The sequence below is a fragment of the Eubalaena glacialis genome, chromosome 13, assembly GCF_028564815.1.
Source record: "Eubalaena glacialis isolate mEubGla1 chromosome 13, mEubGla1.1.hap2.+ XY, whole genome shotgun sequence".
Classification (NCBI taxonomy): domain Eukaryota; kingdom Metazoa; phylum Chordata; class Mammalia; order Artiodactyla; family Balaenidae; genus Eubalaena; species Eubalaena glacialis.
The window spans coordinates 1,211,848-1,239,846 of NC_083728.1; the positions used below are offsets into that span (position 1 = coordinate 1,211,848).

General features: G+C 62.5%; 1 protein-coding gene across 1 annotated transcript; it reads right to left on the bottom strand.

Moving 5' to 3' along the window:
* Positions 1-787: 787 nt before the first annotated feature.
* On the bottom strand, positions 788-27,956 carry COL20A1 (collagen type XX alpha 1 chain). Its single transcript, XM_061208914.1, has 37 exons — positions 27,838-27,956; positions 27,629-27,720; positions 25,508-25,618; positions 20,703-20,846; positions 20,299-20,442; positions 18,756-18,914; positions 18,299-18,418; positions 17,563-17,727; positions 16,746-16,910; positions 16,394-16,563; positions 16,026-16,155; positions 15,104-15,249; positions 14,886-15,009; positions 14,587-14,726; positions 13,982-14,111; positions 13,648-13,790; positions 13,359-13,495; positions 12,913-13,045; positions 12,586-12,715; positions 11,509-11,544; positions 10,722-10,860; positions 9,356-9,498; positions 9,069-9,178; positions 8,467-8,625; positions 8,300-8,377; positions 7,675-7,761; positions 6,922-6,975; positions 4,845-4,898; positions 4,666-4,719; positions 4,316-4,369; positions 3,400-3,471; positions 2,954-2,989; positions 2,800-2,848; positions 2,446-2,592; positions 1,531-1,714; positions 1,131-1,209; positions 788-1,060 (listed from the first exon to the last, which is right to left on the bottom strand). Exons 1-37 carry the CDS (start codon positions 27,954-27,956, stop codon positions 788-790), a joined length of 4,410 nt encoding a protein of 1,469 aa, XP_061064897.1.
* Between the last annotated feature and the right edge of the window lie 43 nt (positions 27,957-27,999).

Here is a 27,999-nt window from a genome sequence, read left to right on the forward strand (position 1 = left end):
CACCCAGCCCCTCCCCCCACCACCTGGCTGCTCTTGGGCCCCTGGACCCCACCTCGCCCAGGGCTCAGCCCCCGCCCACCCCTTCCAAGCCATCACCTCCCCAGTCCAGCCACCTCCATGCCAGTGGGCATCCCCCCCCACCTGGCCACGTGCACTCTCATCTACAGGTCGTTCACACAGACGCCAGGTCACGGCAGCCCCTGCTCAGAACCCCGGGGCTTCCGGTCGCTCTGAGGACAAAACCCAAACCCCTCCCCGCAGCCCCTGCCCCGCTCCCCGGTCCGCGGGCTGACCCCTCCCTGGCCTGTGCTCAGCTTGCTCTGTCCTCCTGCCGTTTCTGGGTCAGGCCCGGCCCCAGGCTGCTCACGGGCGGTGCCCCTGCCCGGAACGTTCCACGGTCTCCTCCTCCCACTCTGTCCTGTCTCTGCCCCAGTGTCACCTCGGAGCCTTCACCGGCCCCGCCCCCAATTCTTCCCGGTGTTCAGGGAACTACTTGGCCCCGGGGCCCACGGCTGGCTGGCGAGCTTCCCAGGTGGATGGGGAGCCAATGGGTGCGGTCACGGCACAGACTGTGGCGTCCAGGCTGGTCAGAGGGAGGGGGAGGCGTGCGGGGCAGTGACGAGGCAAGGGGCCAGCAGGTTGGGGTCCCGTGAGGCCCGAGCACATGGGGGCTGAGCCAGACTTTACGACTCTAGAGGAGGGGCCGCTACTAGGGAGGCGGGGAGCCCCTGGCTGGGCCCGGGGCAGCCACGCCAGCGTTCTCCAAGCCCACCCCCACCCCGCGGACTCAGAGTGCAGCCGAGGCTGAGACCCCCTGAGCGGGGCCTGAGCTCTGGAGGGGCCGGCCGGGGGCACCGGGGCCTGGGGGCTGCAGTGGCCTCACAGGAAGCGGGGGCGAGCCCCAGGGTAACAGGGAGACCATGGTGGGGGGTCCTTGAGGCCGAGGATGGATGGCGGCTCCTCTCCGAGAGACGGGGGTGGGGAATCTGGGACTCCACCCGACGGGGTATGGGGCCCCGCCAATGAGCAGCACCTCCCTTGACAAGTACACGTGGTTTATCTGAACAGGAAGCGCACAGAGGAAAGGTTCCCAGGCCCAGCCTCTGCCTCCTCTCCTTCCACCTCCAGACCCTCTTCTCCAGCTGCGCTCGGTGTCCGGGATCCGGTGGGGGGACGTTCGGGCTCACTCGGGGCAGCAGGGGGACCGTCCTGGCGGGAGGAAAGGGTGGGCGGGTCTGGGGGAGGCGGTGGACAGCTGACACCCGTCAGGAAGCAACGCCCAGCCTGTGCGGCCGCGTGGACCAGGCCCCCGGGTCCCAGCTGGACCCTGAGCCGTGTGCGCAAACCCGCTCCTCAGGGTGCCGCCCCCTTGGGCCCCTGCCCCAGTCAGCCAGCCTGGCCAGGTGTCCACTGTGGTGCTGACCCCCATCAGGGCCTCCCTGAGTTCCCACTGGGCCAGCTTCGGTCTCCCGCACCCACCTCAGTCCTGCTGGCTCCCCCGAGGCCCCCCACACGCCCCACTGTGCCCACCCCAGTTGCTTCTCTGGCACCTGCACGACTTTCCCCGCTGCTCCCAGCCCCCCACCGCTCCTCCCTGCGGCCCAGGCTGCCTGTCTGACTGAGGGCTCCAGGCTCAGCCAAGGGGAAGGAGGGATGTGCCGGACCAAGGGGTGCAGGGGGCAGTGCTTTCCTTTCTTGAGGGTCCTATGCTGACCTGGGGAAGGTGGGTCCTGGGGGCAGCGGGTCCAGCCTTCAGGTTGAGGCTGAAAGCTTAGGGTCGGGGGTCCCTGACCTCAAACAGGCACTGATCGTTGTCTCAGAGGCCGGGGTTTAGTGTGCGGTGGGGACGGGGGAGGGGGCTGGGGTGGGCATCATGACAGCGCCTGCCAGCTTTGGACGGCAGGTACAAACGGGGGGCACTTACGGCAAAGGCAATGTCTGGGGGACTGTGGTAGCTGCAGTCGGGGGGATCCCTTCCCCGCCCATCCCTGTCCCGCCCCCCGCCCTCGGCGCAGAACTGTCCTCCCAGCCGCCACATCCCACCCCCACCCGTCTCCTTCCTCCCCATCGAGGCCACGAGCTCCGTCTCCCCTCATCAACTTCTCCATCCATCTCAGCATCTGAGCCGTGAACAGTGCCGCAGCCCCAGTCAGATGGACGGACTCATTACAGCAAGGTCACTGGACCAAGCCTCCCGGCAGCCAAGGAGAGGGGGACGGATCAGGGACGGGAGGGACGGTACCAGAGGGTGGGGAGGGGGCCCTAAGCTCAGGCTTGCTGGGAGGTTGGGGAAGGGGCTGTTTTGAGGGCCCCAGGCAGCCAGGCAGCCCCAGTTCTGTGTGGGTTCAGGGGGCCTGTCTCCCCACCCATCACCTGGGGGAGGAGGGCCACACAGAGCCACCAGCCCCAGGACTGGCGGAGACCCTTCCCCATGGGGGCCAGTACCTCTGTCCTCAGGGCGGGGGCCACCGTGCCCCCCTTCTCCAGGGAGTCGGGCCTCACTGCGCGTGCCGAAGGCCCTGGGGGCCTCCAAGATGGGCATGGGGGGCCGGGTGCTCTCGTGGGTGCAGGCGTGGAGCTTCAGCACGTGCGCTGTGGGGGAGGACGGTCAGAGGGGGCAGGGCAGGGAGACCCTCCCTTGCTCCCCACCTTGCTCCGAGGCACGTGGCCCGGGAGAACGGCCACAAGGCTGGGTTCGCTAATGACCGGGCCCCGGGCGTCCCTTCCCTCCCGGGTGAAGACGGAGGCTCTGGGGTCCTCACGGCAGGCTGGGCCACTCACTCTGGATGGCGGACTCGCAGGCTTGGCCCACGAGCTGGTAGATGGTGGCCAAGGACTGTGGCTCGCCCTGCGAGGGAGGACGGGCCACGTGGCCAGCGGATCGAGCAGCGCGAGCCAGTGCCTCCCTGTGCCTCCCCAGGAACGGCCCGGACCCCAGACTCCCCTCACTCACCTTCTCGCCTCGCTCCCCCTTGGGCCCCGGCAGCCCCTGAGTGGGAGGAAAAGGAGAAGCATCTGGACCCCGTGGCCGCCCGCCCACCGTGCCCCCCAACCGAAAGCTTCGTGCAGGACTCATCCCAGGAGTCCCCAGAGGACACAGGACCCACCTCTCCCGCTGCGAGAGGGAGCTTCCCTGCCCCCCGGGCGCCACCCAGCCTGCAGGCCCAGGTCTGCCCCTCCCCGGCCCCCAGAGCCCACGTCCCCTCACCTGCCCCCCACCTTGTCTGTGTTGGGCCGGGCAGGGGGCAGCCTGGGCTCTCTCCCCTGCGAGCTTTGTGCCGGCCTCGCTCTACAAACGTGCCAGTCGCAGGGCACCCCGAGCGGTGAGCGGGGACAAGTCTGCACACATGTGACCCCCCCTTGCTGTCGGGCGGGCGGGCTGGGTAGGGAGGGGCTTACCGTGGGCCCCACAGCCCCTGGGGGTCCTCGCTCCCCGCTGCTGCCTCTGGCCCCCGCCGTGCCCTGGAAGCCCTGCAAAGGTGGGGGTTCTGGTTTGGCTGCAGCTCTCCTGCGGTGGCCCCTCCCTCCGGTCCCGCCTGCCCTGGACCAAGAGCAAGCTAAGACAAGCTAAGGGGACCCCTTAGCATGTCCCCAGCCTCCTGCAGGCTGTGCCTCCTACCCACCCCGCGCCCAGGCAGCCCCCCCGCACGCCCTGCCCATTGGCGCTAGTTCTGTACTAATATGTCCCCGCCCGTCCCAGTAGTCCGGGTGTGACTGCAGGATGGGCCCCCCCGGGGGGGGGGCCTCTTGCAGGAGGGGCAGTTCGGCCTTCCAGGAACCCAGCGAGGCCGACCCCTGGGAGATCCTGGCCGGGTCTGGGCTGCCGGCCCCGGACCCCCCACTCAGAGCAGCTCCCAGCCCCTGAGCTCCGCTCCGAGCTCTGGGAACACCAGGCTGGGAGGGAAGGCGCTTCCAAGTGAGCGGCGGTGCCCCCAGCCCTCCAGCAGGGCGGCCTGGGCCCCAGGGCAGGGTTTCTGGAGGCGGAGAGGGAGAAGGGGGCCTGACCACATCCCACCGCCAGGCCCACCCGGGACCCCAGGCACCTTCCTGCCGTGTGGAATGGCGGCGTTTCCTACCAACCTGCCCGGTGCCCCGTGCGGGGAGCGGGGAGCGGGGAGGGGGGTGGGGGGCGCGGCTGCTGCGCTCCTGGGATCAGGGCTCTCGTGCGCCCAGCCCAGTGCCGCCGCCGCCGCCGAGAAGGCCCCAGCCCGGGGCGGACAGGCCTCCCCGTCACTGTTCAGCTCAGCCCCAAGAAACCTGGGGAGGCCCGGTGGGGTGAGTGGTGTTGGGGGCTCACGCAGGAGGCGATACGCACCCTAGGGCCAGGGGGTCCGGGCAGGCCAGCAGTCCCCTCCAAGCCTCTCATTCCCTGAGGGCAAAGGAAGGGGTGGGCGGGGCAGAGGCAGGTGCCCCTCCCACAGTGACCCCCAAAACCCACCGCTGTTGGGGGTACGTGCTTGTGCCGGGCTGAGGCTGGTCCATCCCAGGGCCTGCCCCCGCCCCGGGCAGTGGCCACTCATGCCCCAGTCTGTGTGGGCTGACGCTCCCCTCCCACCGGCCAGGCCCCGGCGGGGGCAGGATGCGGGGGAGGTGGGTGTGGGGCAGAGAAGGAAGCCCCACCACAGCCTCCATCTCCAGACCCTCCCAGCCAGGCTCCTCTCCCACCTTTGGTCCCTGGACGCCAACCTTCCCAGGGGTGCCCTGGAGGCCAGGGTGGCCCTGGAATAGAACAGAGGCAGCCAGCCAGGCTGGGCCGAGGTCCGACCCGGAGGGGGAGGCCCTGTCCCCAGACCCCCGTCCCGAGCACACAGCACTCGTGCTCCAAGTGTGGTCTGACCCACTACCTGCAAGCCGGGGCGTCCATGATCCCCCTTCTCTCCTTTGACCCCGGGTGGACCCTGGAGGTGGAAGATGGATGGGCGGGAGGGTGAGGGGAGAGGGGCTGGGGGTGGGGGTGGGCGGGGTGTGGTGGGAGGGAGGGTGAGGGGAGCGGGAGGGGGTGGGAGGGAGTGCGAGGGGAGAGGGGCGGGGGATGGGAGGGAGGGAGGGCAAGGGGAGAGGGGCAGGGGGTGGGTGCTGGGGGGTAGGCAACACCTACCACGGGTCCCTGGATGGTTCGGCCCTGGGTGCCTGGTGACCCCTGCTGACCTCCAGGACCCTCGGGTCCCATCTGTCCGGGTGGCCCGGGCTCTCCCTGGAGACACGGGTGTGTGTGGTGGGGCTGAGAAGACATGTGGCCCCTCCTGCAGCCCCTCCTTCAATCCCGCCCTCCTGCCGGCCCATGGTCTCCAGACCCAGGCCCATCACAGGCATCTTCACCCTCGCAGACCTCTCTGGGAGGGAGGGGTCCTGCTATGACCCCACTGTATAGCCAGGAGCTGGGCCGGCTCTGGACGGGCCAGCACAGAGCTCTGAACCCCAGACACCAGGACATTCTACCAAACCTCTAAGGGACAGATGACACTAACGCCATTTAAACTGCTTGATTTGCAGTTTAAAAAAAAAAAGACTGCTTTCAAATAATCATGTGAGTCATGCATATCAATGCACCAAACTCTATAAAGAAAACCACAGGCATTCCCATTTGTGAACATCAATGCGAAAATCCTAAATAAAACCTGAGCGCACAGAAGCCTGCAGCCCATTAAATGGGCAGTGAGTGCTCGGTGACCACGCCGGCTTTTAACGGGAACAGGAGTAGTTCAGAATTTGGGAGAGATTAAATCATTCACCAAACTAATAGCTTCAAGAAGAAAAATGATTTGTTTGCGTCCACAGAAGCTGATGAGGCACTAAATCTTATTTAACGCCCATTCTTGATTTTTAAAATCTCCTAATAAAATAAGGGTAGGATTTGACTAGCACGTGGCAAAATGTATCTGTCTCAGCTCCCAGGCCAGCCCCCCACTCAACCGGCAAACACTAGAAGCATTTCTGTGAAGTCAAGATGAGGACATCTTCTATCACCCCGGCTCTTTGACAAACTCTGGAGTGTCACCATACCAAACAAATAAACGAGAAAAATAAAAATAAAAATAAACGAGTGTAATAAAAATTGGAGTCAGTGAAGTGATTTTTCACAGGTGATGTAAATTTAAACCAGGAAATTCCAAGAAAACCATCTGAAAATAAAAAACTATTGCAAATAAGATAACTGAATAATAAATGGGGCACAAAAATCATACACAGAGAGGACAGAGGATTTGGGGAACCTGATGGTGGAGCTGGACACCAGTATCCGCGTCTGAGGCAGCCGTTTGGACTCTGGAGTCCGTGGAAACTCGTGATGTGATTAGGCTGCATCTGAAATTGGCGGGGGCTGGCTACCCAACACGTGGGAGGGCCGATGGGGCAGCGGTCTGGGGAGGGAGGAGGAAGCACGTTCTGTGTTGGAAGGAGCTAGAAGCACTAGGAGGGACCGTGAGCAGGTGGGCCCTCTCAGACTGAGGAAAGCCTTTAAACACGGTGCAAAAGTCAGGAGCCGTAGAGACAGACCCATGCAGTCGACTAGACAAAGGTGATTCTAAAATCTGCCCGGAGACACGTATGGTAAACCAGGTCAAAAGACAACAACAGGGTAAACTAGTCACAACTCAGGGCACAGGTGTTTCCGTTAAACCTAGAGCCCCACGAGCGAAGAAGAAGAGATAAGCCAGTGGAGCGGGGGCTGGAGGCCATGCGTCCAAAAAGAAAATACCAGCAACTTTCAAAGCCGGTGGAGCCGCTGGTGAGAGAAACACACTTGAGGGCAGAGGACACACGTCCTGGCCAGACGCCCAAGAACGCCCGTCACGTGGTCCCCAGGCTGGGGCCCCACGAGGAGGGCACCGCAGCCCGGTTGGGGGGCCCTGCTCACGCCTGGGGTTGGGCTGCGGGGGGCTCAGTCCTGCACCCACCCCCCCAGGACGCCTCACAACTCACCCTGGGGCCTGGGAAGCCCTGCTCTCCTGGGACTCCATCCCTCCCGGGGTGGCCCTGCAGAGGCACAAGCAAGGCTGAGGCCGGGCTGCACACTGGCCCCCCCAGCAGTGCCCTGGACTCCAGTCCCCACCTTTAGGGGGAGAAGAAGAAGGGGCTCCGGGGGCGAGGGCGTCCTGGCCCACCCTGCCCTCCCACAGCCAACTGGTTACTGCGTTCACGGGCTCAGGCGGGTCTGGGTTCCAGCCCTGGCCCCTCCCTGGTGAGGTCTGTGGACCACCAGCTAGAACGGGTCCTGTAGCCTCAGGCGGCTAGAGGGTCTGGACCTGCCCCACAGCAGGGCCCAGGCCTGGAGCCGCCTCCTTGGAGGCCTGGGGAAAGGCCCCTCAGGGCTACCCTACAGCCCAGAGCGCCCAGGACAGAGGCTGTCTGTGTGGCTGCGACTTGTGGCCAGGGACCAGCACGGCGCTGCAGACTGCTGGGCCCGGACCCCCACCCCAGCGGGGAAGTGTGGCTCCGACACCAGAGAGGGGCCTGCTCGGGAGAGGGCGGCCATCGGGAGGAAGGGGCTTGCAGGAGGGGACTCGTGGGCTGAGGGGTGGACGAGGCAGCCAGGACACTCATGAAGTCTATCCCATCTGTGTGGTGGGACTAGGGACGGCTGCTGGGGCATGGGGGGGGGCAACCTCATCACCACTGGCAGCAAGATGTTGCCAGGAGTCCCTGGTCACACCAGGGAGGAGCTGCTGGACTCACAGGAGGTCCTTGGGGGCCCGGGGGCCCAGGGGTCTGCGAGGAACATGCACAGGCAGAAGGGAAGGCAGGGCAGGTCTCTCCATCCTTCTGGGAGAAAGGAGACCCCAACCATTAAATGGACCCTTTCCTCAGTTCTTGTTCGACCCTAGAGCTCAGGGTATCCATGGACACCAGGGTCCAGGGAGCCTCCAAATCCACCCCTCGGAGGCTGGGGGGGAGGGGGGAGGACCTGGTCCTGGGTGCCCACCCCCCCAGCTGCCTGGCACAAGCCCCCAACAGGACTCCCTCTCTCACTCCCTTGCAGGCCACCAGCATGGCCAAGCCCAGTGTGGGCACCCAGGGGGGTCGGTGAGGACCCCTGCCCACAACTGTGCCCACAGAAAAGGGCAGTGGCCCTGAGTACATGGAAGCAGCCACCCCTGGGGCTGGGGGCTTCCAGGCCTGCTCCAGCCTGCCTTGCCTCAGGGCCTCCAGGACACACATCCAGCCGCCCTGAGCTCCGGCTCTAGCCCTGGGGGCCACCTCCTCCAGGAAGGCTGTCTGGATTTCTCCCAGAGCGGAAATGTCCTGGATGGCCAGTCTACCCTCAGACTCTTCTGCCCTCAGTGGGCACTTGCCCGCCTACCGAAGCCGGGAGCTCGCAGCACCTGTCCTCCTCTGCCCAGGAGTCACTGCACACAATCTGTAGCATCCGGAGCTGGAACTGCAGGTGGGGGGAGGGGCAGGGTCGGCCGGTCGCAGGTGGGTCAGGGGGCGGGAGGGGGTACGCCAGCCCCGGGTTGTCTGGCTCACCGAGGCTGAGCTGCTCCGGGGGCCCCGGGCCTTGGCCAGTCTCCCCAGCGTGACGAAGCCGGTGGTGGGCAGGCTGCCGGCCTCCCCAATGGGCTTCTCGGCCACCTTCCGGCAGTCCACGTAGAGCCTGACCTTGGAGCGGCCCACGGCTACGTGCACCTGGGAGACACCAGGAGGTCTCCCGCGGCGCCGGGTCAAGAAGGGCTCCCTTCCACGCCCACAGGCCAGGGCCAGAGCGGGGAGGGGCAGGTGACCATCCCCTGGGGCCTGGGGTCAGGATCCTGACTCCACCCCAAGTGTCGTGAGACCCCCTCTCGGGGCCTCAGTTTCCCTTCTGTGAAATGGACCAAATGACATCCCGCGCAGCCCCTCCCAGGGACTTGCGGGACGCAGGAAAAAGGGCTGGATGCTCTTTGACCCAAATTAAGGTAAGGACGTCCAGGGTAGAGGGGACCACAGGAGCAGAGGGGGAGCCACGGTGATGGGGGGTGGGCAGCCTGTGTCCTGCAGAGCCCCGTGGGGGGTCTGTCCTAGAACTTGGGAGCCAGGAGGGTCTTAGGCAGGGAGGCACATGCTCTGGTCCTTCCAGGACCTTCCAGGACCTTGTGGAAGCTCCCAAAGAATATCCTCCTCACTTCGGGCAGGTCGAAGGTGACCTCCTGCAAGGTGGCCCTGGGGTCACGGTTGAAGTAGGTCAACGACTTTCTGCTGGCTGGGGGGGCAGGGCAAGGAGCACGTGAGACCCCCAGGCGAAAGGCGGGAGGCCCCACCCAGAGTGGAACGGCAGAGTGGGGGCCGTGATGGGTGTGCAAAGCCTCAGAGGCCGTGCCGCATCAGTAGCCCCTGCCTTTGAGGAGTGACCTGGGCCCACCGCTCCCCTCCAACTGACCGTCCAGCAGGACCCCCAGGACGGGCTGGAAGTCCTCGGCCACCACCTGCCACAGCGCGAAGACCTCGCGGGGCGTCTCGGGGAGCAGGCGCAGGAGGAAGACGACTGTGTGTTCCGGGGGGAGGGTGGCCGGGTGGACGTCGCTGTGGGGACACAGGAGGGGCGACCACAGGCCTGAGAGGAGGCCGGACCCCCGGGACCGCAGAGTGGGGTCCTCGGGGCCAGGCTGGGCCTCTCCTGCCTCGGCTTCCCCGTGAGTAACGCGGGGAGTGTCAGGGGCAGAACTCCCCTCCCAGGCCTGTCAGGTTTCAATGGGAACAGCTCCCCCAAGGCCCAGCAGGGACCACGGCCAGTGTCCATGATGATCGTTCTTCAGGGTCTCTGCCTGGGTGGGGAGGGTGCAGGTCGAGGGCTCCCAGCAAGGTCTCTGAGCCTGTCTCCTGGGCCAGGAGCCCACAAGCCCAGAGGCAGCTCTGCCCTTGGGAGCTGCTCTGACTGGGTGGGCAGCTGGGGTCTGTGCTGGTGCCATGCCCACCCTGGTGCTCAGCGGTGGGGAGGGGCAGGGAACAGGGTCTTGAGTCACCCAATAAAATTGCTCCTAATGGCCTGCGGCCTCCCTATTTGCCCTTCCTTTGCTCTTGGGATAACCAAGGGCCTGGAAGACACAGCCAGCCTCATTGCTGCAATTCTTTAAGCAAACCAACCCCAGGGCCTTGGCATGTGCTGCTCCTTTTCCTGAGTGCCCTCCCCTCTCCCATTCTCTCCTACTCTCTGCCACCTCCTGGGGAGCCTTCCTGACCCAGGGAGGAGCCCCTTCCACTCTTAGCAGCCCCAGGGTTGCATTTTGTATTTCTCAAATTTCTATTATAAAGCACGTGATTTACCTTTGCAATGTAAAACATTTTAACTTAAGAAAAATTACGCTGTGCATGTGGAATTTCCAATGAGTGATTGAAGACACCTCCATATACGAAGTGGGGTGACTATTAGACCTCGGAGGTCATCACAAGCCTTGATCGTGGTGAGTCACAAAGCAGTGGTTTCTTACAAACCCCGGATATTTGCAGAATCAAATTAAAGCACAAAGGAGGCAGGAGTACTCAGGGAGACAAATTTGGTGGCCCCCGCCCAGAAGTCTGCAAGTTTGGTCAATCCCTGGGCCACATGGGGAGAAGGACCCCCCCAACCGTGGCCTCATTCCACCCACAAGAGATTTATTAATCTGTGGAACTCGGATTCCGGGAGCCCACGTCCCCCCGGGAGTCTCTCTGGCTGGCTCTGGGGTGGAGCCACTGGGCCTGGGGGACTCCCCTTCCCACGACTCCCCCAGGGTGCCCTCCTTCTCCCAGGCCCACGCCGCCCCGACCTGGCCTGGCGGGTCAGCTGAGCATCCTTGAAGAGCGTGAAGGTCCTGGTGGGACCAAAGGCCGAGGGCTCCATGGCCACGCCACGGATAGAGGCGTATTCCTTCTCCACCAGCCCGAAGGCTGCCATCAGGTCAAAGCCTGGGGAGGGGGGGCACGAGGGACAGAGACGGGAGGGGAGGTGGGGGGCAGGAGGCAGAGAAGAAAACCAGGTGTCGGGTGAGAGGAGGCAGCAGAGGCAGGGAGGGAGACACAGGCCTTCAGGGGCCTGTTCCTCCCCCTTCCCTCTATCCTGACCTGGGGAAGGACACGCAAGCAGCACCGTCCCGCCCCTTCTGTTGCCCACAGCCCTCGCCTCCCTGCGACCCTCAGTGCCCTGACCCCCGCCCATCCCAGCCCCATCCCCACTCGCCAGCCCTGCAGCTGGGGCTAAGCAGCTCGCTGGACATCCCGCGGGAGACCCAGCCCCAAGCTGGGCCCCCGCCTGCAGCCTGACCCCACCGCCCCGACCTGGCAGATCTCCCTGACCATGGGGGCCCACGTGTCAGCCTTCCCTCTGGCTGTCTCAGACCCACAGCAGTAAAGATGCGATGCCAGGCACCCTGGCTCAGCCCCTCGCCCGCCCAGTTCCTGGTCAGCAGAGGCTCATGGAGGCCACAGGGGACCTGGGCCTCCAGCATTGCCTGACTCCAGTCCCAGGCCACCACCCCCCCCCGACAAGGACCCAGAGGAGGAGGGGCAGCTAGGGGCTGGTGGGGAGCAGCCGCCACACAGGGTGGGGGGACCTACCTGGGAGGGAGCCATCCGGGTGGAGGGCCGGGCAGGCTGCTGAGAGGTGACAGAGGTCAGGGTCAGTGGGGAGGGGCCCCTCGTGGCCGGACACCATGCCCTGTGGTCCCCACGCCTCAGGGACGGGGATGGAACAGGGACAGTGTCCTGCTGCCTCAGGTTCCACCCCAAGGAAGACAGCACCCGGCTGGGTGCTCCCGCTGGGGGCTGCACCCGAGAGGTGATGTGCCCCAGGCGGCAGGGCCAGGGAGATGTCTGGGTGTGAGGACGTGCCCAGGGCACCGCCATCCTGGGACCCAGTTGTGCAGGCCTGCCCCACTGCCAGGCACTCCGTGGGCGTTCGGGAGCGCTCACGGGCGAGCGCGTGCAGAAACTGGGACCCTCAGGGCGGGAAGCGGCTCTCCCCTCAAAAAATAGGAAGGGTGCTGAGCCTCAGGTAATGAGGCCCTTGTCCCCAGAGGTATTCAAGCCAAAAGCAGGCAACCCCATGGAGGGGACACAGAGGGAAGCTGGGGCGGTCGGCTAACTGGCCTCTGAGGGCCTTCTACTCCGAGCATCTGATTGTCCAAGAAAAGCAGCAAAACAAAACAAAAGACTCCTCTCAGCCGGGTCCTGGCCGGCAGGTGGTGGGACCCCAGGGACAACCGATACCCCGAGGGTGGGGCCAGCCTGGCGTGGGTCCTGGGCTCCGCTGCAGCCGCCCCGTCTGTGGTCTGTGTCCGGCTTCCTGCTCCTGCAGGCTGGACGTCTGCCCTGCGCCTCCCAGACGCAGATCCAGGAGAACACCGGCCGCTCCCCAGCCGTGGGCACCTGCAGGCTGGGCCACAGCCGCGATCCCCTCCACGTCAGCCTGCACGCGTTCAGCTGGACTGCAGTGGCCTTAACCCTTGGGGTAGCGGTTGGCATTCTACACCGAGGAAGGTCTTGCGTGAAGACCCGATCTCCTTCCGCTAAGGTCTGCAGTGCCGGGTGCATCCGGGAGTGACAGGGCCCACATGTCCTGGCTCCCAGGGACCTGCCAGGGTCCTGGGCCCGGCTGGGGTCTACTGGGGCCTGGGGGTCTTAGTGCCCACTCACCCGTCCGGCCCGTGGCAGACACTGCCACACTCTTCCCTGCTCCGTAGACGGCTGAGACCAGGACCCGGTACTTGGTGGCCGCCAGCAGGTCAGGGAGAGTCACATGGCTTCTGGGTCCCGGAATGGAGATCTGGGGGGGGTGGGGGTGGGGGTGGGCGGGGAGATGGTCACCTGAGCGTCTTTGCTCATTTGGGCGTCTCAGCTCCCTGTGGGTCCTGCCATGGAAGAGTGGCCCCCTTAACAGGCAGGGTGGGACGTGTCTCTCCCAAGGCCCAGGACCCGGGGGCCCACGAGGGGTGATGGCTTCCCGGCTCCTGGGAGACCCACCAACTTCTCGGGTCCCGAGCCTGAGGCCAGTGCGTAGGAGACCTGGTAGTGGAGGACGTGGCCACTCGGGGGCGTCCAGCTGATCCGCAGGCTGTCGGGCGACTCCGAGGCCAGGGCCAGGTTGGAGGGTGGGCTCCAGCTGACTGCGGGGGGAGCAAGGGGCGGGGGGTCCTCAGATGGCAGCACGCCCCCCGCTCTGCACCACGTCTGCCACTCCACGGCCCCGCCATGCTGCCCAGTGGCCTCGGCCGAGACAGGGCCACCAGGCCAGCTCCAGGACCGTCTTGGGCACTGTGTCACACCAGGTGACTTGGACCCTCGGCCATCCCAGGGATGCCTGCCTGGACGGCTCAGGACCCAAGTGGTCCAGCTGCAGGGTCAGGGACTCGGGGGACTGCCTGTCGGGGGCCCACAGATCGGGGGATCTGGGGCAGAGCAGGGGTCACCTACGGGGGGTGTAGCGGAGGGACACGGGGTCACTGCGGGCCCCGTCCCTGTAGTAGGCCAGGATGGTGATCTCATACTCCGAGTGCCTCCCCAGGCCGGGCAGGACAGCCGTGCCCAGGTTCCCCGGGACGGAGATCTGCGGAGAGGAGGGACCAGGTGTCCACCCCGCGGAGCTGTGTCCACACGTTGGGGCCCGGCCCAGGCCACATGCAGGCCGATGTCCCCAGGGTGCAGCATGGGGGTCTGAACCCCGGGAACTGGGGTGGGGAAGGTCCTCTCCCCCCACACCTTATGGGCCTTCCCCTCTCCCAGGGGCGTCCACGTGATCTGGTAGACAAGCACACCGGACGCCACTGCGGCCACCCACTCCAGCTGGACTTCGTCCCCAGGCAGCTCTGTCACCGACAGCTGGCTCGGGCTGGGGACTTTCCCTGGAAGAGGGAGACTGAGGCTGTGGCAGAGGGGCCCCAAGTCTTTACACACAGTGCCCGCAGGGCCCACTGTCACACCTGTCCAGGTACCCGCCCTCACCTGGCTTGGTGCTGCACAGAGCAGACACCGAGCAGCTGTGTTGATCTGAACTGTCCAGGGGAGCAGAGGGCAGCAGCCTGGGGACACTCACGTGTGGTCAGGCGGCCAGTCAGTGTGGAGGAGCTGCCCCCAGGGTAGAGGCAGGTGACGCGGACCGTGTAGGTGGTGGAGGAGGAGAGGGGGCCCAGAGTGGCCGAGGTGGCGTTCCCAGGAGCCTCCGTCTGCAGGCGGGTGGTGGTGGGGACACGGGCAGCTGGGGAGGGGGCAGCCCCCACCAGAGGGAGACCCAGGCCTGCCCCGTGACCACCCCCAGACTGGGGAGATGCGGACGGGGTGCAGGATCCACGGCACTGGGGTAGGGTCTTGCCCACCAGCCTGCCCAACAAGCCGGCATTTCCGCCTCTCGTGACGCCACGCGCCCCCAGCACAGCCCGTCACAGCTGTCACGCACGAGGGTTTGTATGGTTCTTTGCTTCACGTCTGCCGCCCCCAAGGGCCCACAAGGGCCGGGATAGTGTCAGGTGCCCTGCACTCCCCCTGTACCGGCTGAGGCTGTGCCTGGGGAGACCCGGCCACACCCACCGACGCTGAACGCAGGGTGCCCACTGGGGGAGGCTGAGGGCACTGGGTCCCCGTGGACAACTCATGCCCCTGGACAGCCCAGGACATTGGGCCCCGGGCAGGGCCTGGCCTCACCTGTCCCGAGTGGCCGCCCTTGCTCGAGACGTAGCTGACCCTGAACAGGCGCACCGGCATCGCGGTGCCCTCCCAGGACACTCGGGCCGAGTCGTGGCTCACGTCCGAGAAGCTCAGGTGTCTGGGGGGGCCCAGGGCGGCTGCAGGGCACATCAAGGCCTCAGGGACTGCCCCACACGTATGGGGGAACGGCGGGCGATGGCCAAGGCTGGTGGGGCTACCGGATGGGGTCGGGCTCCCCCACCCGTGGAAGTTGTGGGGAGCCAGGGTGGGCAGTAGCCTGGGGGCGGGGCACTCACAGGTCCTGGCGCGGATGCTCTGGGCCTCGCTGGTCTCTGCCCCTCGCAGGCTCCGCACCCACACCTCGTAATCCCTGCCTGGGGCCAGCCCATCCAGCAGCACCTCCGGCTGCCCCACCCGCACCTACGGGATGCTCACGCTGGCCCCTACCTGTGCTCCCCCCCGCCCGTCTGCCCCAGGCTGGCTCCTCCGCCTCCCCTCCCCCTCTGCCCCGCACCTCTCTCCCCTCCTCCTTGCCCTTGGGGGAGGTGGGCGAGCACTGCACCAGGTACCGGGTGGCCCCTGCCGAGGGCTGCCAGGTGAGGCGGATGGTTCTGGGCGTCACTGAGGCCAGGGTCAGCGCCTGGGGCGGGGGCAGGGGCGCTGGGGGAGACGGGGGCAGGCGTGAGGGGGGGCTTTAGAAACGCAGCACAGGCAGAATTCAGACCCATAAACCAGCGGGACAAAGGGTCTCAGGAAGCGCAGGCCAGGTGTGTCTGGATGGAGACACAGAGCGGGGAAGACCAACCCGGGGGGGCGGGGGGGGGCAGACAACTGAAGTGCCTGTCCCGACTTTGCCCTGGGCCACCCTGCGGGTTTCACTTAAGGCCACTTGCCCTGAGGGTGGGAGGTCTGTGGCCTCCGGGTTAAGAGGGCCACATGCTGTGTGGTTCCATTTACATGGAGGGTCCAGGAATGGCAAACCCCAGAGACAGAAAGCAGATTAGGGGTCGGCAGGGGCCGTGGGGAAGGGGAGGATCGGGGGTGACTAAGGTGTGGGTGCGCGATGCTGGGACAAACGGAAACCACTGACTTGTACACTGTAAATGGGTGAGTCGTAGGGTGTATCTCAATAAACCTGCTGGGGGGCGGCTCACGCAGTCCCTGGGGGCCTGCAGGCTGGACGGGGCGGGAGCTCCACGAGGAGTGTGGGCAGCAACAGTAATGGGTCCCAGCCAAGACTGGGGTGATGACACAAATGACATCACTTGTGCTCAGAAGAGGACACTGAGGGTCAGAGAGGCCCAGTGACTTGGCCTCGGTCACAAGCTGGGGGTGTACCCCACCCTGGTTAAGACTGCTCCGGTGCCAGGCTCCGAGGGGAGGCTGCAGGTGGGGGCAGCCCGTACAACCCTGAGCCCAGGTCCCGCCTCGCCCACCTGTGGTCGCCAGGCCCCGCAGGCCCTCACCGACGCCGGCCTTGTAGACGGGGAACACGGAGACCAGGTACTCTGTGCTGGAGGTCAGGTTGTGCAGCTCTGCCGACGAGGTGGGCGCCTCCACCGCCACCTGGAACAGGAGCCGCGACAGAGTGGGCGGGGTGGGGGGCAGGGGCGAGGGCTGGGGAGGGCTGGGTTGGCCCTCGCTCCCTGCGCGGCTGCGTCCCTGGCCAGGTTCTGGCCACCTGCAGGGGCAAGGGGCTGCGGTTTGGTAGCCCCCCGCCCCTGCCACTCTTCTTCCTTCACGTTGGCTTTGTCACGTGTGGGCCCGACTCCAGCCCTGCCTGCGTGAGGGGGGGCCCTCTCACCTCCCTGGGGGCGCCGCCCTTAGAAGGCCGCAACACGATCAGGTACTTGAGGGGTGGCCGCGGGGCTGGGGTCCAGGACAGGTGGATGCTGGAGAAGGTCACCCGGCTCAGGACCAGGCCGGTGGGAGCGGAAAGGGGGTCCAGGGCCGGAGCGGCTGCGGCCGGTGTAACTGTGGGACGGGAGGGGGCGGCTGGCGACAGTGGCTCTGCCTGTGCCCCTGGGGGCCACTTCCGGGAAGGACATTGCTTCCCCAGGTATCCTCAGAGCCCCTAGAACCGCGTGGGCGGGCCCTGGTGGGGCTGCGGCCAAGCACGGGTGACGCTGCCCTCGTGCCATGCCCTGCTCGCTCACCTGGGCCCCTGCGCAGGCGCCTGCCCTGGACCTTCTGGCAGATGAGGCGGCTGAGCAGGCCGGCCAGCGTGCCGAGCTGCGGGAAGTCCTGCACGCTGTGGACGGTGATGTCCAGAGGCGGGGACGCCAGCAGCCTCAGCTCAGCATCATCGGCGTTCTTCACGCCTGCGGCGGGGTGGGGGTGAGCTGTCCGTCGTGCAGCCAGGACCACTGGGCCCCTGCCAGGCATCCAGCCGGCAGAGGCTCCTTCCCAAGCCACAGACCCACGACTCCACAGGCCCCAGAACGGGGTCACCCGGCCGGGCCCCCGCGAGAGACGGGCTGGTGTGAAGGTGGGGCTAGACACCTGAAGGTCCCTCTCAGGCTGTGCCATGCCTGCCTGGGTCTCTGTGGGGTTTGGGGCCAGGAGGGAGGTCAGTGTGCTTTCCTCGGCGTCCTGCACACCCTGGGGCTGGGGTCAGGCACTGAGGACGGTCTCTGCTTCCAGGAATCCCTGCCCCCAAGTCTGGAGTTTCCTTCCCAAGGGACAGAGTTAATGACTGGCCAGTTAAGGGAGCAGAGAAAGGCCTCCCGGCCATGCACAGGGCCCGTGCAGACAGGAGGGGGCACGGAGACATCTACAGACACTTCATTAGAGAGCGGCCATGCCGCCCACGCCGACTCATGTGGCTGCCTCAGAGCAGGGACTTGTCCTCCCCATTCGCAGACAGCGGGCTGGGGCTCAGAGGCCACATGACCTGCAGCCCGGGGGGCAGTGCAGGGGGCGTGGGAGCCACCCACTGTGAGAATCGCCCCTGAGAGCCCGGGGGCTGCTCACCCACGGCAAAGATGTCGACGCCCAGACCCTTGAGCATGTGGCCAGCAGTGCGGGCATCGTCCTGGGACTTGCCGTCCGTCACCAGAATCACCAGCTTGGCCGCCTCCGGACGGAGACCCGCCACGGGCTTCAGGTTCTGCTCCAGCACGTGGGTCAGGGCCAGGCCTTGGGCGCGGTGAGAATAAAGTGCTGGCAGCTCCAAGCGCCCTCCCTGCCCGCTCGCGATGGCTCCACCAGCCGCTGGCCCCCTGCTTTGCCCACCAGGCCGGTCCTGGCCCCTTCAGGCTGCGGGGGCCTGGAGGGCAGGGATGCCCCCTCTCCTTCCCTCAAAGTCACCCAGAGACCCAGGGACCGGCACCCCACACCCTGCTGCCTGCTCAAGAGCAGCGAGGCCCCAGGACGGGAAACAGGGAGGGGAATTGTGGTGGGGGGAGGGGCCTGCCGGGGGAGACCCCCTGAGGGGGGCTGCTGCTGGCAGGGCCCCCCCCAAGCCACTGGTAGGCCCTCCCAGGGGCCTCTACCGACCAGAGGAGTCTCTCGGTTTCAGCAGGACTGCCCAACACACCACGTTCACCATGGATGAACGAGGTGGACTTGTCCTTTGCAAAAGCGTGAATACACAGCTCTCAGGCGTGGTTCAGAACACAACGTTCCCAAATCTGGGAGGGTGCGAGGGAGGTCGACCTTGGGACCAGACCTGAATGGACCCCGAGGGTGGGGCCAGGGCCAGGCAGACCTGTGAACGTGTTTCCCCCTCTGTAGCGGAGGCCACGCACGGCGGCCAGCACCTCCTCCTTGGTGCCAAAGGCATTCAGGTCCCACTCGGTCTGGGGGTCCCCGCTGTACTGAGTCAGGCCTGGAAGGGGAGGGGCCCCCGCTGTACTGAGTCAGGCTGGGAGGGGTGGGCACACAGCAGGCGGGCAGGACACACACAGCCTCGCCCGGGTCACCGGGGAGGCACATTTGCAAAGCCTCGCTTTCCACACAGCGTCCCCCCAGGAGCCGGCTGTCCCTCCAGGGCAGGTGGGGACCCCACCCCTGCCTGGCCAGGTGGGAACTTAGCCTTAGTTCCCAGAGGCTGCGTGTCTCCTTCCCCAATTCCCACTCCCTTTTCCAAGCATCGCCTGTGCTGGGGGCTGGCAGGAATTGTGAGGACCACCCCGGGTGGGGCGCAGGGCAGGGTTGGGACCCACCTACTTGGACTTTGTCTGGCCCGATTTCAAAGGGCTCAATGATGCTGGCCAGGAAGTATTTGACCTGCTGGAAGTGACTGTGACCAATACTCCAGGACCCGTCCACCAGGAAGATCATGTCCACGGGTGTGGGGGACGTGCAGCGGAACTGGGGTCCGGCTGGGGAAGGAGGGGAGGGAGGCGAGGTGCTGGGCGAGACCCGCTGCTGCTGCAGGACCCTGAACTGCCCCGGAGGCGGGCTGCAGCCCCCAGGATCTCCTTCCCTGGGGTAGGTAGAGGGTGAGGAGCCACAGGACTCTGGCCTCAAATGAGGTGGGCAGCTGAGTGTTGGCGGACAGGCACTAGGGTCTCCCCAGACTTAGAAATCCCCACTTGAACCTCAGCCCATCATCCCAGGCCCTCCGAGCCCCCCCAGAGAGGGTTCATAGGACATCCAGCCGCTCTGGCACCTCTGCCCTCCATCAGCCTTGGCAGTGCTGGTCACTGTGCAATTGTCTATGGCGTGGGAAGGGGGGTTCCACCTTCCTCGTCCGGCCGACACGACACCCGGGCCCAGCGGGCAGAGGCTACCCAACGGGGTGCCAACCGGGGTCGGTGGGTCAGCACCACGGACAGCTCCAGGCAGCTGCCCATCCTGCCAGCTCTGGGCTGAGGCCTCACCGTTTGGTGAGGGGGCCTGTCCTAAGGACCCAAGAGCTCTTTGGAGACAAAGCCACACCCCTCGATCTGGGGCTCCCTGAGTTTTGCACAGACAGTGCCTCCAGGCCAAGCCCCAGAGCCAGGGCCAGACCCCACCTGAGGCTCCCAGGCAGGGTAGGTGTGGTGAGACCCCCCTCCCAATGGGGGAGGCAGGCCCTGGCCTCAAGGCCCTGCATTGTGGGGGAGACCATCTTGTGAGACCCCAAGTCTACTGGGAGACAGCAGGGGGCCCGGACCCCAGGACCCCACGTGAGGCTAAGGAAGGAGGTACTTTCTTCCATTCCAAGTCTGATTGGAGAAACAAAATCAGAGACATCTCAGGTCTGATGGGGGAGGCACAGCCCTGCCTGCAGGGCCTCGTGGGAAATGCGGCGCTGTGGTCCCATCCCGCTAGCCTGCAGAGGCTGGCACCCTGGCCGTCTTACCTGGCTTCTCTCTCCCTCCAGCCGAGGCCCTGGCGTGGTTCTGCCCTTCCAGGTCTGGGGTGCGCTGAGCAGGGGTCTCCCCCTCAGGGCCCCTGGGTGGGGGCTGCTCCTCACCAGGTACTCCTGGGGGGGAGGGTCACAGCTGTGTCACCTCTCACCAGCCACACTCAGGCTGGGGGACTCCTGAGAGGGCTCAGGGTGGTGGGACCAGGCACTGGGGCCCCAAGGACACCCCCAGCAGATGACCTGCCCCAGTGGGTTTAGTGAACCCAGCAGCGTGGCAGCCAAGCCTGAGTGAAGCTAGAGAGTGTGAGGTCAGATGGAGGAAGCACTTCCTGGCCGCACAGAGAGGAACCGCGGGAAGCTGAAGACTGCTCCTCCTCCCAGGCACTTACCGTCCCCTGGCTTGGACCCACCACCACGCGTGGGCAGGTCTTGGCTTGGAGCCGAGGCCACGGGGGGCTCGAGGCCTGGGCTCCCCACGTGGGAGGGGGTGGGCTCCAGGGCCGCCCCCGGTGGCCTCCGGCTGCTCCTGTTCACAGAGTTACTCTTCAGATCTTTGACTGCAGAGAGACGCGAGGGGCTGTCAGGACCACCCAGGGAGGGAAGAGAGGCCTGGGGCTGCACACAAACCCTCCCCGCGAGGGTACGTCCAGGCTCCACGGGGCCCCAGCCTCCTGGGAGGCAGGCAGGGGCATCAGGTACAAGCAAGGCTCCCGGGCGGCGGCCAGGACTGAAACCCAGGCCTGGGGCTCCCAGTCGAGGGGCCGCCAGGGCTCAGCTCCAGCCTCCTCTGCACACATGCACCCCCGGAGGGACTTACTCACAAACTCCCTCCGAGCCAGCAGGACATTCCCTGAGCCCGTGAGCTCGAAGATCTGCAAGGTGTACCCTTTGGAGGGGCTCAGGCCCCCCACCGTGGCCTTGGGGGTCTTGGTAGTCAGCATCACCTCCTGCTCCAGGTCCCCTGGGGTGGGGGTGGGGAGAGCTGTCGAGCCCGCCGAGGTGGATGATGTGTGCACGCATGTGTGCACCTGTGCGTGCAGGTGTGCTGTGCCCACTGTGTCCTGCGTGTGCCTGCAGGTATGTCAGGGAGTGGCAAAATCCTGCAGGCGCCTCCTCTTCCCCCTCCCACAGCTCCTCCCCTTGGGGCTGGGGAGGGAAGAAGGGGAGAGGTCTTCCTTACTCTCTCCAGGACCTGATGGGAGGGGCCTGCACTCCTGGGTAACAAATGGAGAAAGAATGTATCTCTGTGGCAGCAAAATAATATGCCTTTACAAAGCTTCCCCAGAAGGACTTATCCTCCCCAGAGGGAGGACCCATAAACCCTCCAGATGCCCAGCACAACAGCCCTGGGGACAGCATGAAGGTGTGAAGATGGGGGCTGCACACAGAGAGAGGCCCCACCTGCCCGTGCGCAGGGGGCTGGACGGCACACAACAGCGAACCTGCAAACATGTCCCACTGTGACTCTGTGAGTCTGACTAAAAAAAAGAAATGATTCCAAAGGGGACACTGCCAACCTCTCAGGGGAGGCAGTCGTGGAACCCACTGGAGAGACTACAGTCAGAGGTCAGGAAGCACCTGGCGGTTCTCGGGTCTCAGGTGCTAGAAAGGGGATAACGGAGGATGGACCCTCACGCCCGCCCCATCGTCCATCGTCTTGTGGGGCGGACGGCCCCCAGCCTGGGTCCAGCCCCATGTGGGGAGGTGGGACAGGCCGGGAGGGCGAGGGTGTTGGTGCTTCATATGACTCAAGCTGCATAATTTTCACAAAACCATCCCCCCATTTTGTAGATGGGAAAACCGAGTCACACAGTTACTCAGTGGTAGAACCAGGATTTAAACCCAGGTCTGCTGGGTTCCTGGGTCCGCCTGCACAGGGGAGGGAGGTACAGGCAGGCCCTTTGAGGAAGTGAGTCCTTGGCATGTGACCCCCCCCGCATTCTTTGGGTTGAGACCCTGAAGAGCTCCACCCAGGAGCAAGGGTTAATGAGGATAGACTGGCTCTTGAAAGGACTGAAGCCCAACTTCAAATAATCTTAACTTCTAAAATGGAGTGAAGATGACCCCAAACTGCTAGTTCACATCACTATCTGTCAGAAACAAACATAAATTGTTTCTGAAGGAAGGCAATGTTATCAAAGGCTATAAATTATTTCTATAAGTTGTCACAACGTGTGGTATGCAGTAAAAAATAACCGGATATGTGAAGGAGCAGGACAATGTGATTGAATGTTAAGAGAAACATTAGACAACAGAAGGAGAGCCACAGATTTCCCAGATAATGGAGTCATGAGACTTTAAAATAACTATGCTAACTAGTTTGAAAATTTAAAAGACGAGCCTATGAATTCAGATATCAAACCACAAAAAAATAAAAAAAGGAATTCTTGAATGCAAAAACCGAACGGAAATTTCCAAATGGAAATTCTAGAATGGAGAAACACAGGGACTTCCCTGGTGGCGCAGTGGTTAAGAATCCGCCTGCCAATGCAGAGGACACGGGTTCGAGCCCTGGTCTGGGAAGATGCCACATGCCGTGGAGCAACTAAGCCTGTGTGTCACAACTACTGAGTCTGCACTCTAGAGCCCATGAGCCACAACTACTGAGTCTGCGTGCCACAACTACTGAAGCCCGTGCACCTAGAGCCCGTGCTCTGCAACAAGAGAAGCCAACGCATTGAGAAGCCTGCGTACCACAACAAAGAGTAGCCCCCGCTGGCCACAACTAGAGAAAGCCTGCGTGCAGCAACGAAGACCCAACGCAGCCAAGAATCAGTAAATAAATAAATTTAATTAAAAAAAAAAAAAGAAAAACACAAAACATGATGTTAGAAATTCAAAGAATGACCTAACAGGTTGTTACACAAAAATGAAGAGATAAATGGTGGAAGATCAGTCAGAATAAAAAACACAAAGTTAAGCACGGAGAGATAAAGGGATTGAAAATATAGAAGAGTAAAAGGCATAGATACAGAGAGAGAATGGGGCACAAGCAATGTTTGAGGAGATAGAGCTAAAGAACTTCCCGAAACTGTAAAACAGTAGGCACTGATTTGAGAAGTCCTATGAATCTGAAGCAGGAGAAAAGAGACCCACACCCACAAACATCAGATTAAATGTGCTGAGAATCCAAACAGAGGAAAAAGTCTTAAAAGCAGCCAGGAAAAAGAAAAAGACATTACGGCAGCAACTGGGTTGATAACTGTATTCTCAAGAAAAACAACAGAAACCGAGAGACATTCAAAGGAGTCTTCAAAGTGATGAAGGAAAGTTCCAACTTGAAATTCTATACCCAGCAATAATATCCCTCAAGAATGAAGGTGGAATAAAGACATTTTCAGACAAACAAACAAAACCCCCCAAAACACAGACTGTGTAACCAGCAGACCCTTACTAAAGGAAACATTTTCAGGCAGGAGAATAATAACCCCAGACATGCTGGAAGGAAAAGAGAACAATGAAAGGGTAAACATGTGAGCTGGTCCAAATTCATGTCGAATTTATACACTACGCAAATGAAAATGCTTTATGAGATTTAATATGGATATAGAATCAACATGCATGAAAAAGGGATAAATGTAGCTGTGCTGCTGCAGTGTGGGGAAAGGTAACGTAGCCATCATGGATGCTACACGTTGATAAGTTAAGGATGGCACGGTGGTCTCTGGGTGATCACTGCAGGAGTAAAGGGATACGTAACTACTAAGCAGAGGGGGATATGGGATGATAAACAGTGCTCAATCCTCCCCCACCTACCCATCAATCTTAACTTCACACACATAAAAGAGACACTAGACGCTGTGGACCTCCAGCTGTGGTGCAGCAGGAGTGACACAGAACCACTTATACAGGATTGTTGTCAACAAAAGATAATCAAACCTGAATCTGACCAAACCTCTGGGACCTGTCAATCTTCAGGACAGACGGGGGTAGGGGAGCAATAAAAGTGGCACCACGGGGATGCCATCAGCAGAACAAAGAATGTTGGAAGTTCTGGCGGACAAACGATCTTCTTTCTTCAACAAATAAGTGTCAAGGGAAAGGAGGGGAGAGGAAACTGTTCTGGCTGGAACATGACCTGAGACGTGGGGAGAGCACAGTGTCAGGACTCTGTTGGGACCCCAGTGCAAAGAAGTCAACTGCAAAAGACGTTTATCAGGCAAGCTCGAAGATTTTTAACACAACAAATTATTTACTGATGGTTCTGAAATATTTTTACTTTTTAGGCATGCCAGTGGTACCAGAGTTATTTTTTTGGTCCTTCCTTTTAGAGAAACATACTGAAATATTTATAGACAGAATTATATAACGTCTGAGATTTGCTTTAAGATAATACACTATAAGGAAGGGGTTGGAGAGAGAGACATGGAACAATAGTGGCTGTATGTTGATAATTGTTGAAGCTAAATTCTGGGAACATGAGGCTTCATCACATCACGCTCTCTTCTTTTGCATGTGTTTTAAATTTTCCATAAAAATTCAGTTCCACAAAAAGACAAGAAAGGAGAGGAAAAAATTATAGTGTAACAAAAAGAAAACAAGTAGGAAGATAGTAGATTTAAACCCAAATATATCAGTAACTTCATTAAATGTAAGTGGAAAAATGTTTCGATTAGAAGACAAAGATTGTAACATAAAAACAATACAAATTCTATGCTTCTTAGAAGATGCATCTAAAATGAAAGGCTAAAGAAAAATTGAGTAAATGAATGGGAAAAGGTTTTCAGTGCAAACGCTTCCTGGCGGACCAATACTGATCTCACAAAAAGGAGACTATAAGAAAAGACTGCAACCACAGAGATAATGAGAATAGTTCATAATGAAAAAGGTTCAATCTACTAGGAAGATATGATAATTCTGAATTTGTATGCACCTAATATCAAAGCCTCAATGTATAAAACAAAGATTAGTGAGAAACCACAGAAAGACGTATGTATAGTCATGGTGGGGGATTTAAAATACTTCTCTCAGTAACTAATGGGGTAAGTAGACGCACACAAAATCAGCAAAGATAAAAAAGATGTGAAAAATAAGGTAAATAAATCTGGCTTAGTTGAAATAGTAGAAAACCACAGCCAAGTCAACAAGGGGGTTCTTCTTGGGAGCAGAGTGGGTGGAGACCGGGAGGGACCTCTCCTCACCCTGGGAGTGAGCTCCGGTTTGCCTTTGCATCATGCATGTACCAATTCTGCAATCACACACCCACGATTGTGGGCTTGTCTGCGTGTCAAACCTCAACTTTTGAAAGGCTGTAACACTTGCAGCCCTCATCCCGTCTGGAGGTTTGTGCTGGGTTGCCAGGCGCCTCTGCCGCCCGCCCTCCTGTGAGACGCGCTCTGATACCGTGAGTCTGCCCTGGCACTGGGCACTGGCAGAGCCCTAAAAGCGCTAAGCTTGAGGAGGGTCCTTGTTTCTTCCAAGTGAGTGAGAGCCTTTTGCGTGCGCCAGGCGCGGGATACCACGGTGGGGACCTCAGGGGCCCCGCTCTCCTGCCACAGCTTCCCCGTGTTAGCGGGGCAGACGGGGAGGAGGGAGGCAGAGTCGCGAGGAGCCGGGCACAGCGACCGCCATGCTGACCGTGGTCACCGTCAGTGCGCGCAGAGGGGAGGCGCGGGCCCCTACCTGCCCTGGGCTTCACCTGCACCAGGTAGCCGAGGCTGCTCCCCTCCGACTCCCTCCACTTCATCTGCAGCCGGTCCTCAGGCAGCACCGCCAGCCTCAGGCGGCCGCCTGCTGGGAAGGCAGGACGGGTGGTCAGAACTGCCCCTTGGAAACCGCCCCAACCAGCTGTGGGGGCCCCGTCCTCAGGGTCCGAGGAGGCTGGGGCCCCATTAAGGGTCAGAGGGGGCCCAGTCCCACCTGGGGGAACTCGAGAAGAGGCCCCACCCGGGGCTGAAGGAGGACCAGGCCCCTGGGGGTCTGAGGCGCCGGGGCCGCCTGGCAGCTCCTGGGAGGGCAGACTTCTGTCCAGGGAGGCCCCCGCCCCTGTGGAGTGAGGCCAGCCTCCCGGAGTGGCCGTAACTGCCCCACCCGAGACGCAGGCACTGAGCCAGCACAGCAGCTGCCAGCCCGCCCAGATGTCCCCGCCGAGTCCCCCCAGCGGGAGACGCAGCTGCGCAGCTGCAGACCCCAAGGTCACCACTCGGTTCACACAGCCCATGAGGGTGGGGTGCCCTGGATGCGGGGTGCCCTGGGGTGGGCCTGGCCATCCTGGGAGGAGGACGGGGTAGCGGAGGCCTCAGCCCTCAGGCACAGCCTGACCTCCGAGCTTCCGGGAGCTCCTTGGTGGAGGCGACTATTTTTGGAAAGTGGGGACAGAGATGGGCTTCTTCTGGCCACCCCCCTCAGTGCTGGGGCACAGGGGAAGGGCAGGGCTGGGGGGAGCCCACGGCAGACACAATGATCGCTTAAGAGCGGGGAGCAGCTGAGCCGGGTCGCCGGATGGGTCCCGCTGATCCCTGGAGCCTGGGCTGAAAGGCAGGAATGTCTCAGGAGCGGGGGCTTTGAAAAGCTCCTTGTGAGCAGGAAGCCCAGCTCATGAAGAACCTCTGTCTCCCTGCGCCCCTGGCATGTTGGGGGCCATCCCCAGCTGCCTTCTGAGTCTGCAGGTCAGGGCCTTGGTGGGGCGCCTGGGAGACAGCACCCACCCAGGGGCACCCCCCACGGGGCCACCCTCGGGCAAGGGCAGCGTGGACGTGGGGCCCCGCCCCACCCCAGCCCTCCCCCGTCTACCCAGAGCCTGCAGGGACCTCGTGCTGTCTGGACTCAAGTGTCTGTGGGGGTCCCTTAGCGACTTGGTCCCCTCGGGGTGAGCCTGTCAGAGCCCCAGGGACAGAGGTCCCTGACCACCTGCGTGGAAAAGTATAACCACGAAGATGCACCACCAGTAAGAAGGCGCTTAGCAGAGCCGGGGCTCCCGGCTGGGTGGCTGTACGATGCGCCCCTGCCGCCCCCCATGAGGCCAGGCCTCGGCGGTCTCCTGCCCCTTCATCACCCGTGGGAGCCGGGTGCACGCCAGGGATGTGGCCGGCGGGGGTGGAGGAGGCTCACTGGGTGACCGGAGCAGCCCCTGGGATGCGGACACCACCTCCCAGGGTCGGTCTACACAGCCCTCCCCCACGGGTTTGGGGTGTTACAAAGGATACAGCGACCAGCGTTACCCCGAAAGGGACACACCGTGAACGTCCAGTAGGGAGCGGAAGCGTCCCCTCGCTGGATGGGGTGTAGCCTCCCAAGGTGCTACCGCAGGGGGCAGGGGGCTGATGTGATGTGTGCCTTAAAGGAGCTTAAATGAGCAGGGACCTGCTGGAGGCAGCATCTTGGGCTCTCCTGGGGGGCGGGGGTATCACTTTTTACTCTAGATTCTGCTGTTTGAAAATTTCACATTGAAAAGGCGTCTGGGGAATGATGGAAAAAACCATTAACATAAGAGGGAATTAAATGCACACCCAGTGTGTTAATAACTGTTAAAAAAAAAAAAAAAAAAACACAACCGGAAGACAAAAAAAGCCCAAATAAATGGAAAGACCGCAAGGTCAAGCCACAGCTGAGGGCGACACTGTGGGCAAAGCTGTCCCCTCTTCCTGTCTCTGCCCCCTTAGCACCTGTCCCCCCAGAATAGCAGCTGCTGGGGGCTCAGGGCCAGAGGGAGGCTGGTCCCTCAGGGGACCTGTGCCCTGGGCAGGTACGGCCTGGGGTGGGGGGCAGGCAGGGGCCACAGGAAGCACACACCCGTGTCCTCACCTTGTCCCTGGCCGAGTCCCAGGGTGACACCCAGCCACAGCCAGAGGCCGACCCCAAGGTGGGGGCACACACGGACGCTCATGGTGCGTGGCCTGCGGGAGGAGGAGAGGCCACTCAGCCATCTGTCCGTCTGTCCCTCTGTCCCCTCCTGACCTCGAAGTCAGAGCCTCTTTGTCCACGCCTGTGTAGGCCTGGGGCTGAGCCCATACCCGGAGGCCTCCAGCCACTTGCCCTCCTGTCCCCAGGGGCCAGCGTCCCACAGGCCTGGGGGAGCTTCCTGGATCAGGAGGTCAGCTGCCCTCCGTCTGCCCACCTGCACCCTCTGCATCCCACCCTCGGGACATTCTCCACAGGCCAGCTAGGCCAGCTCG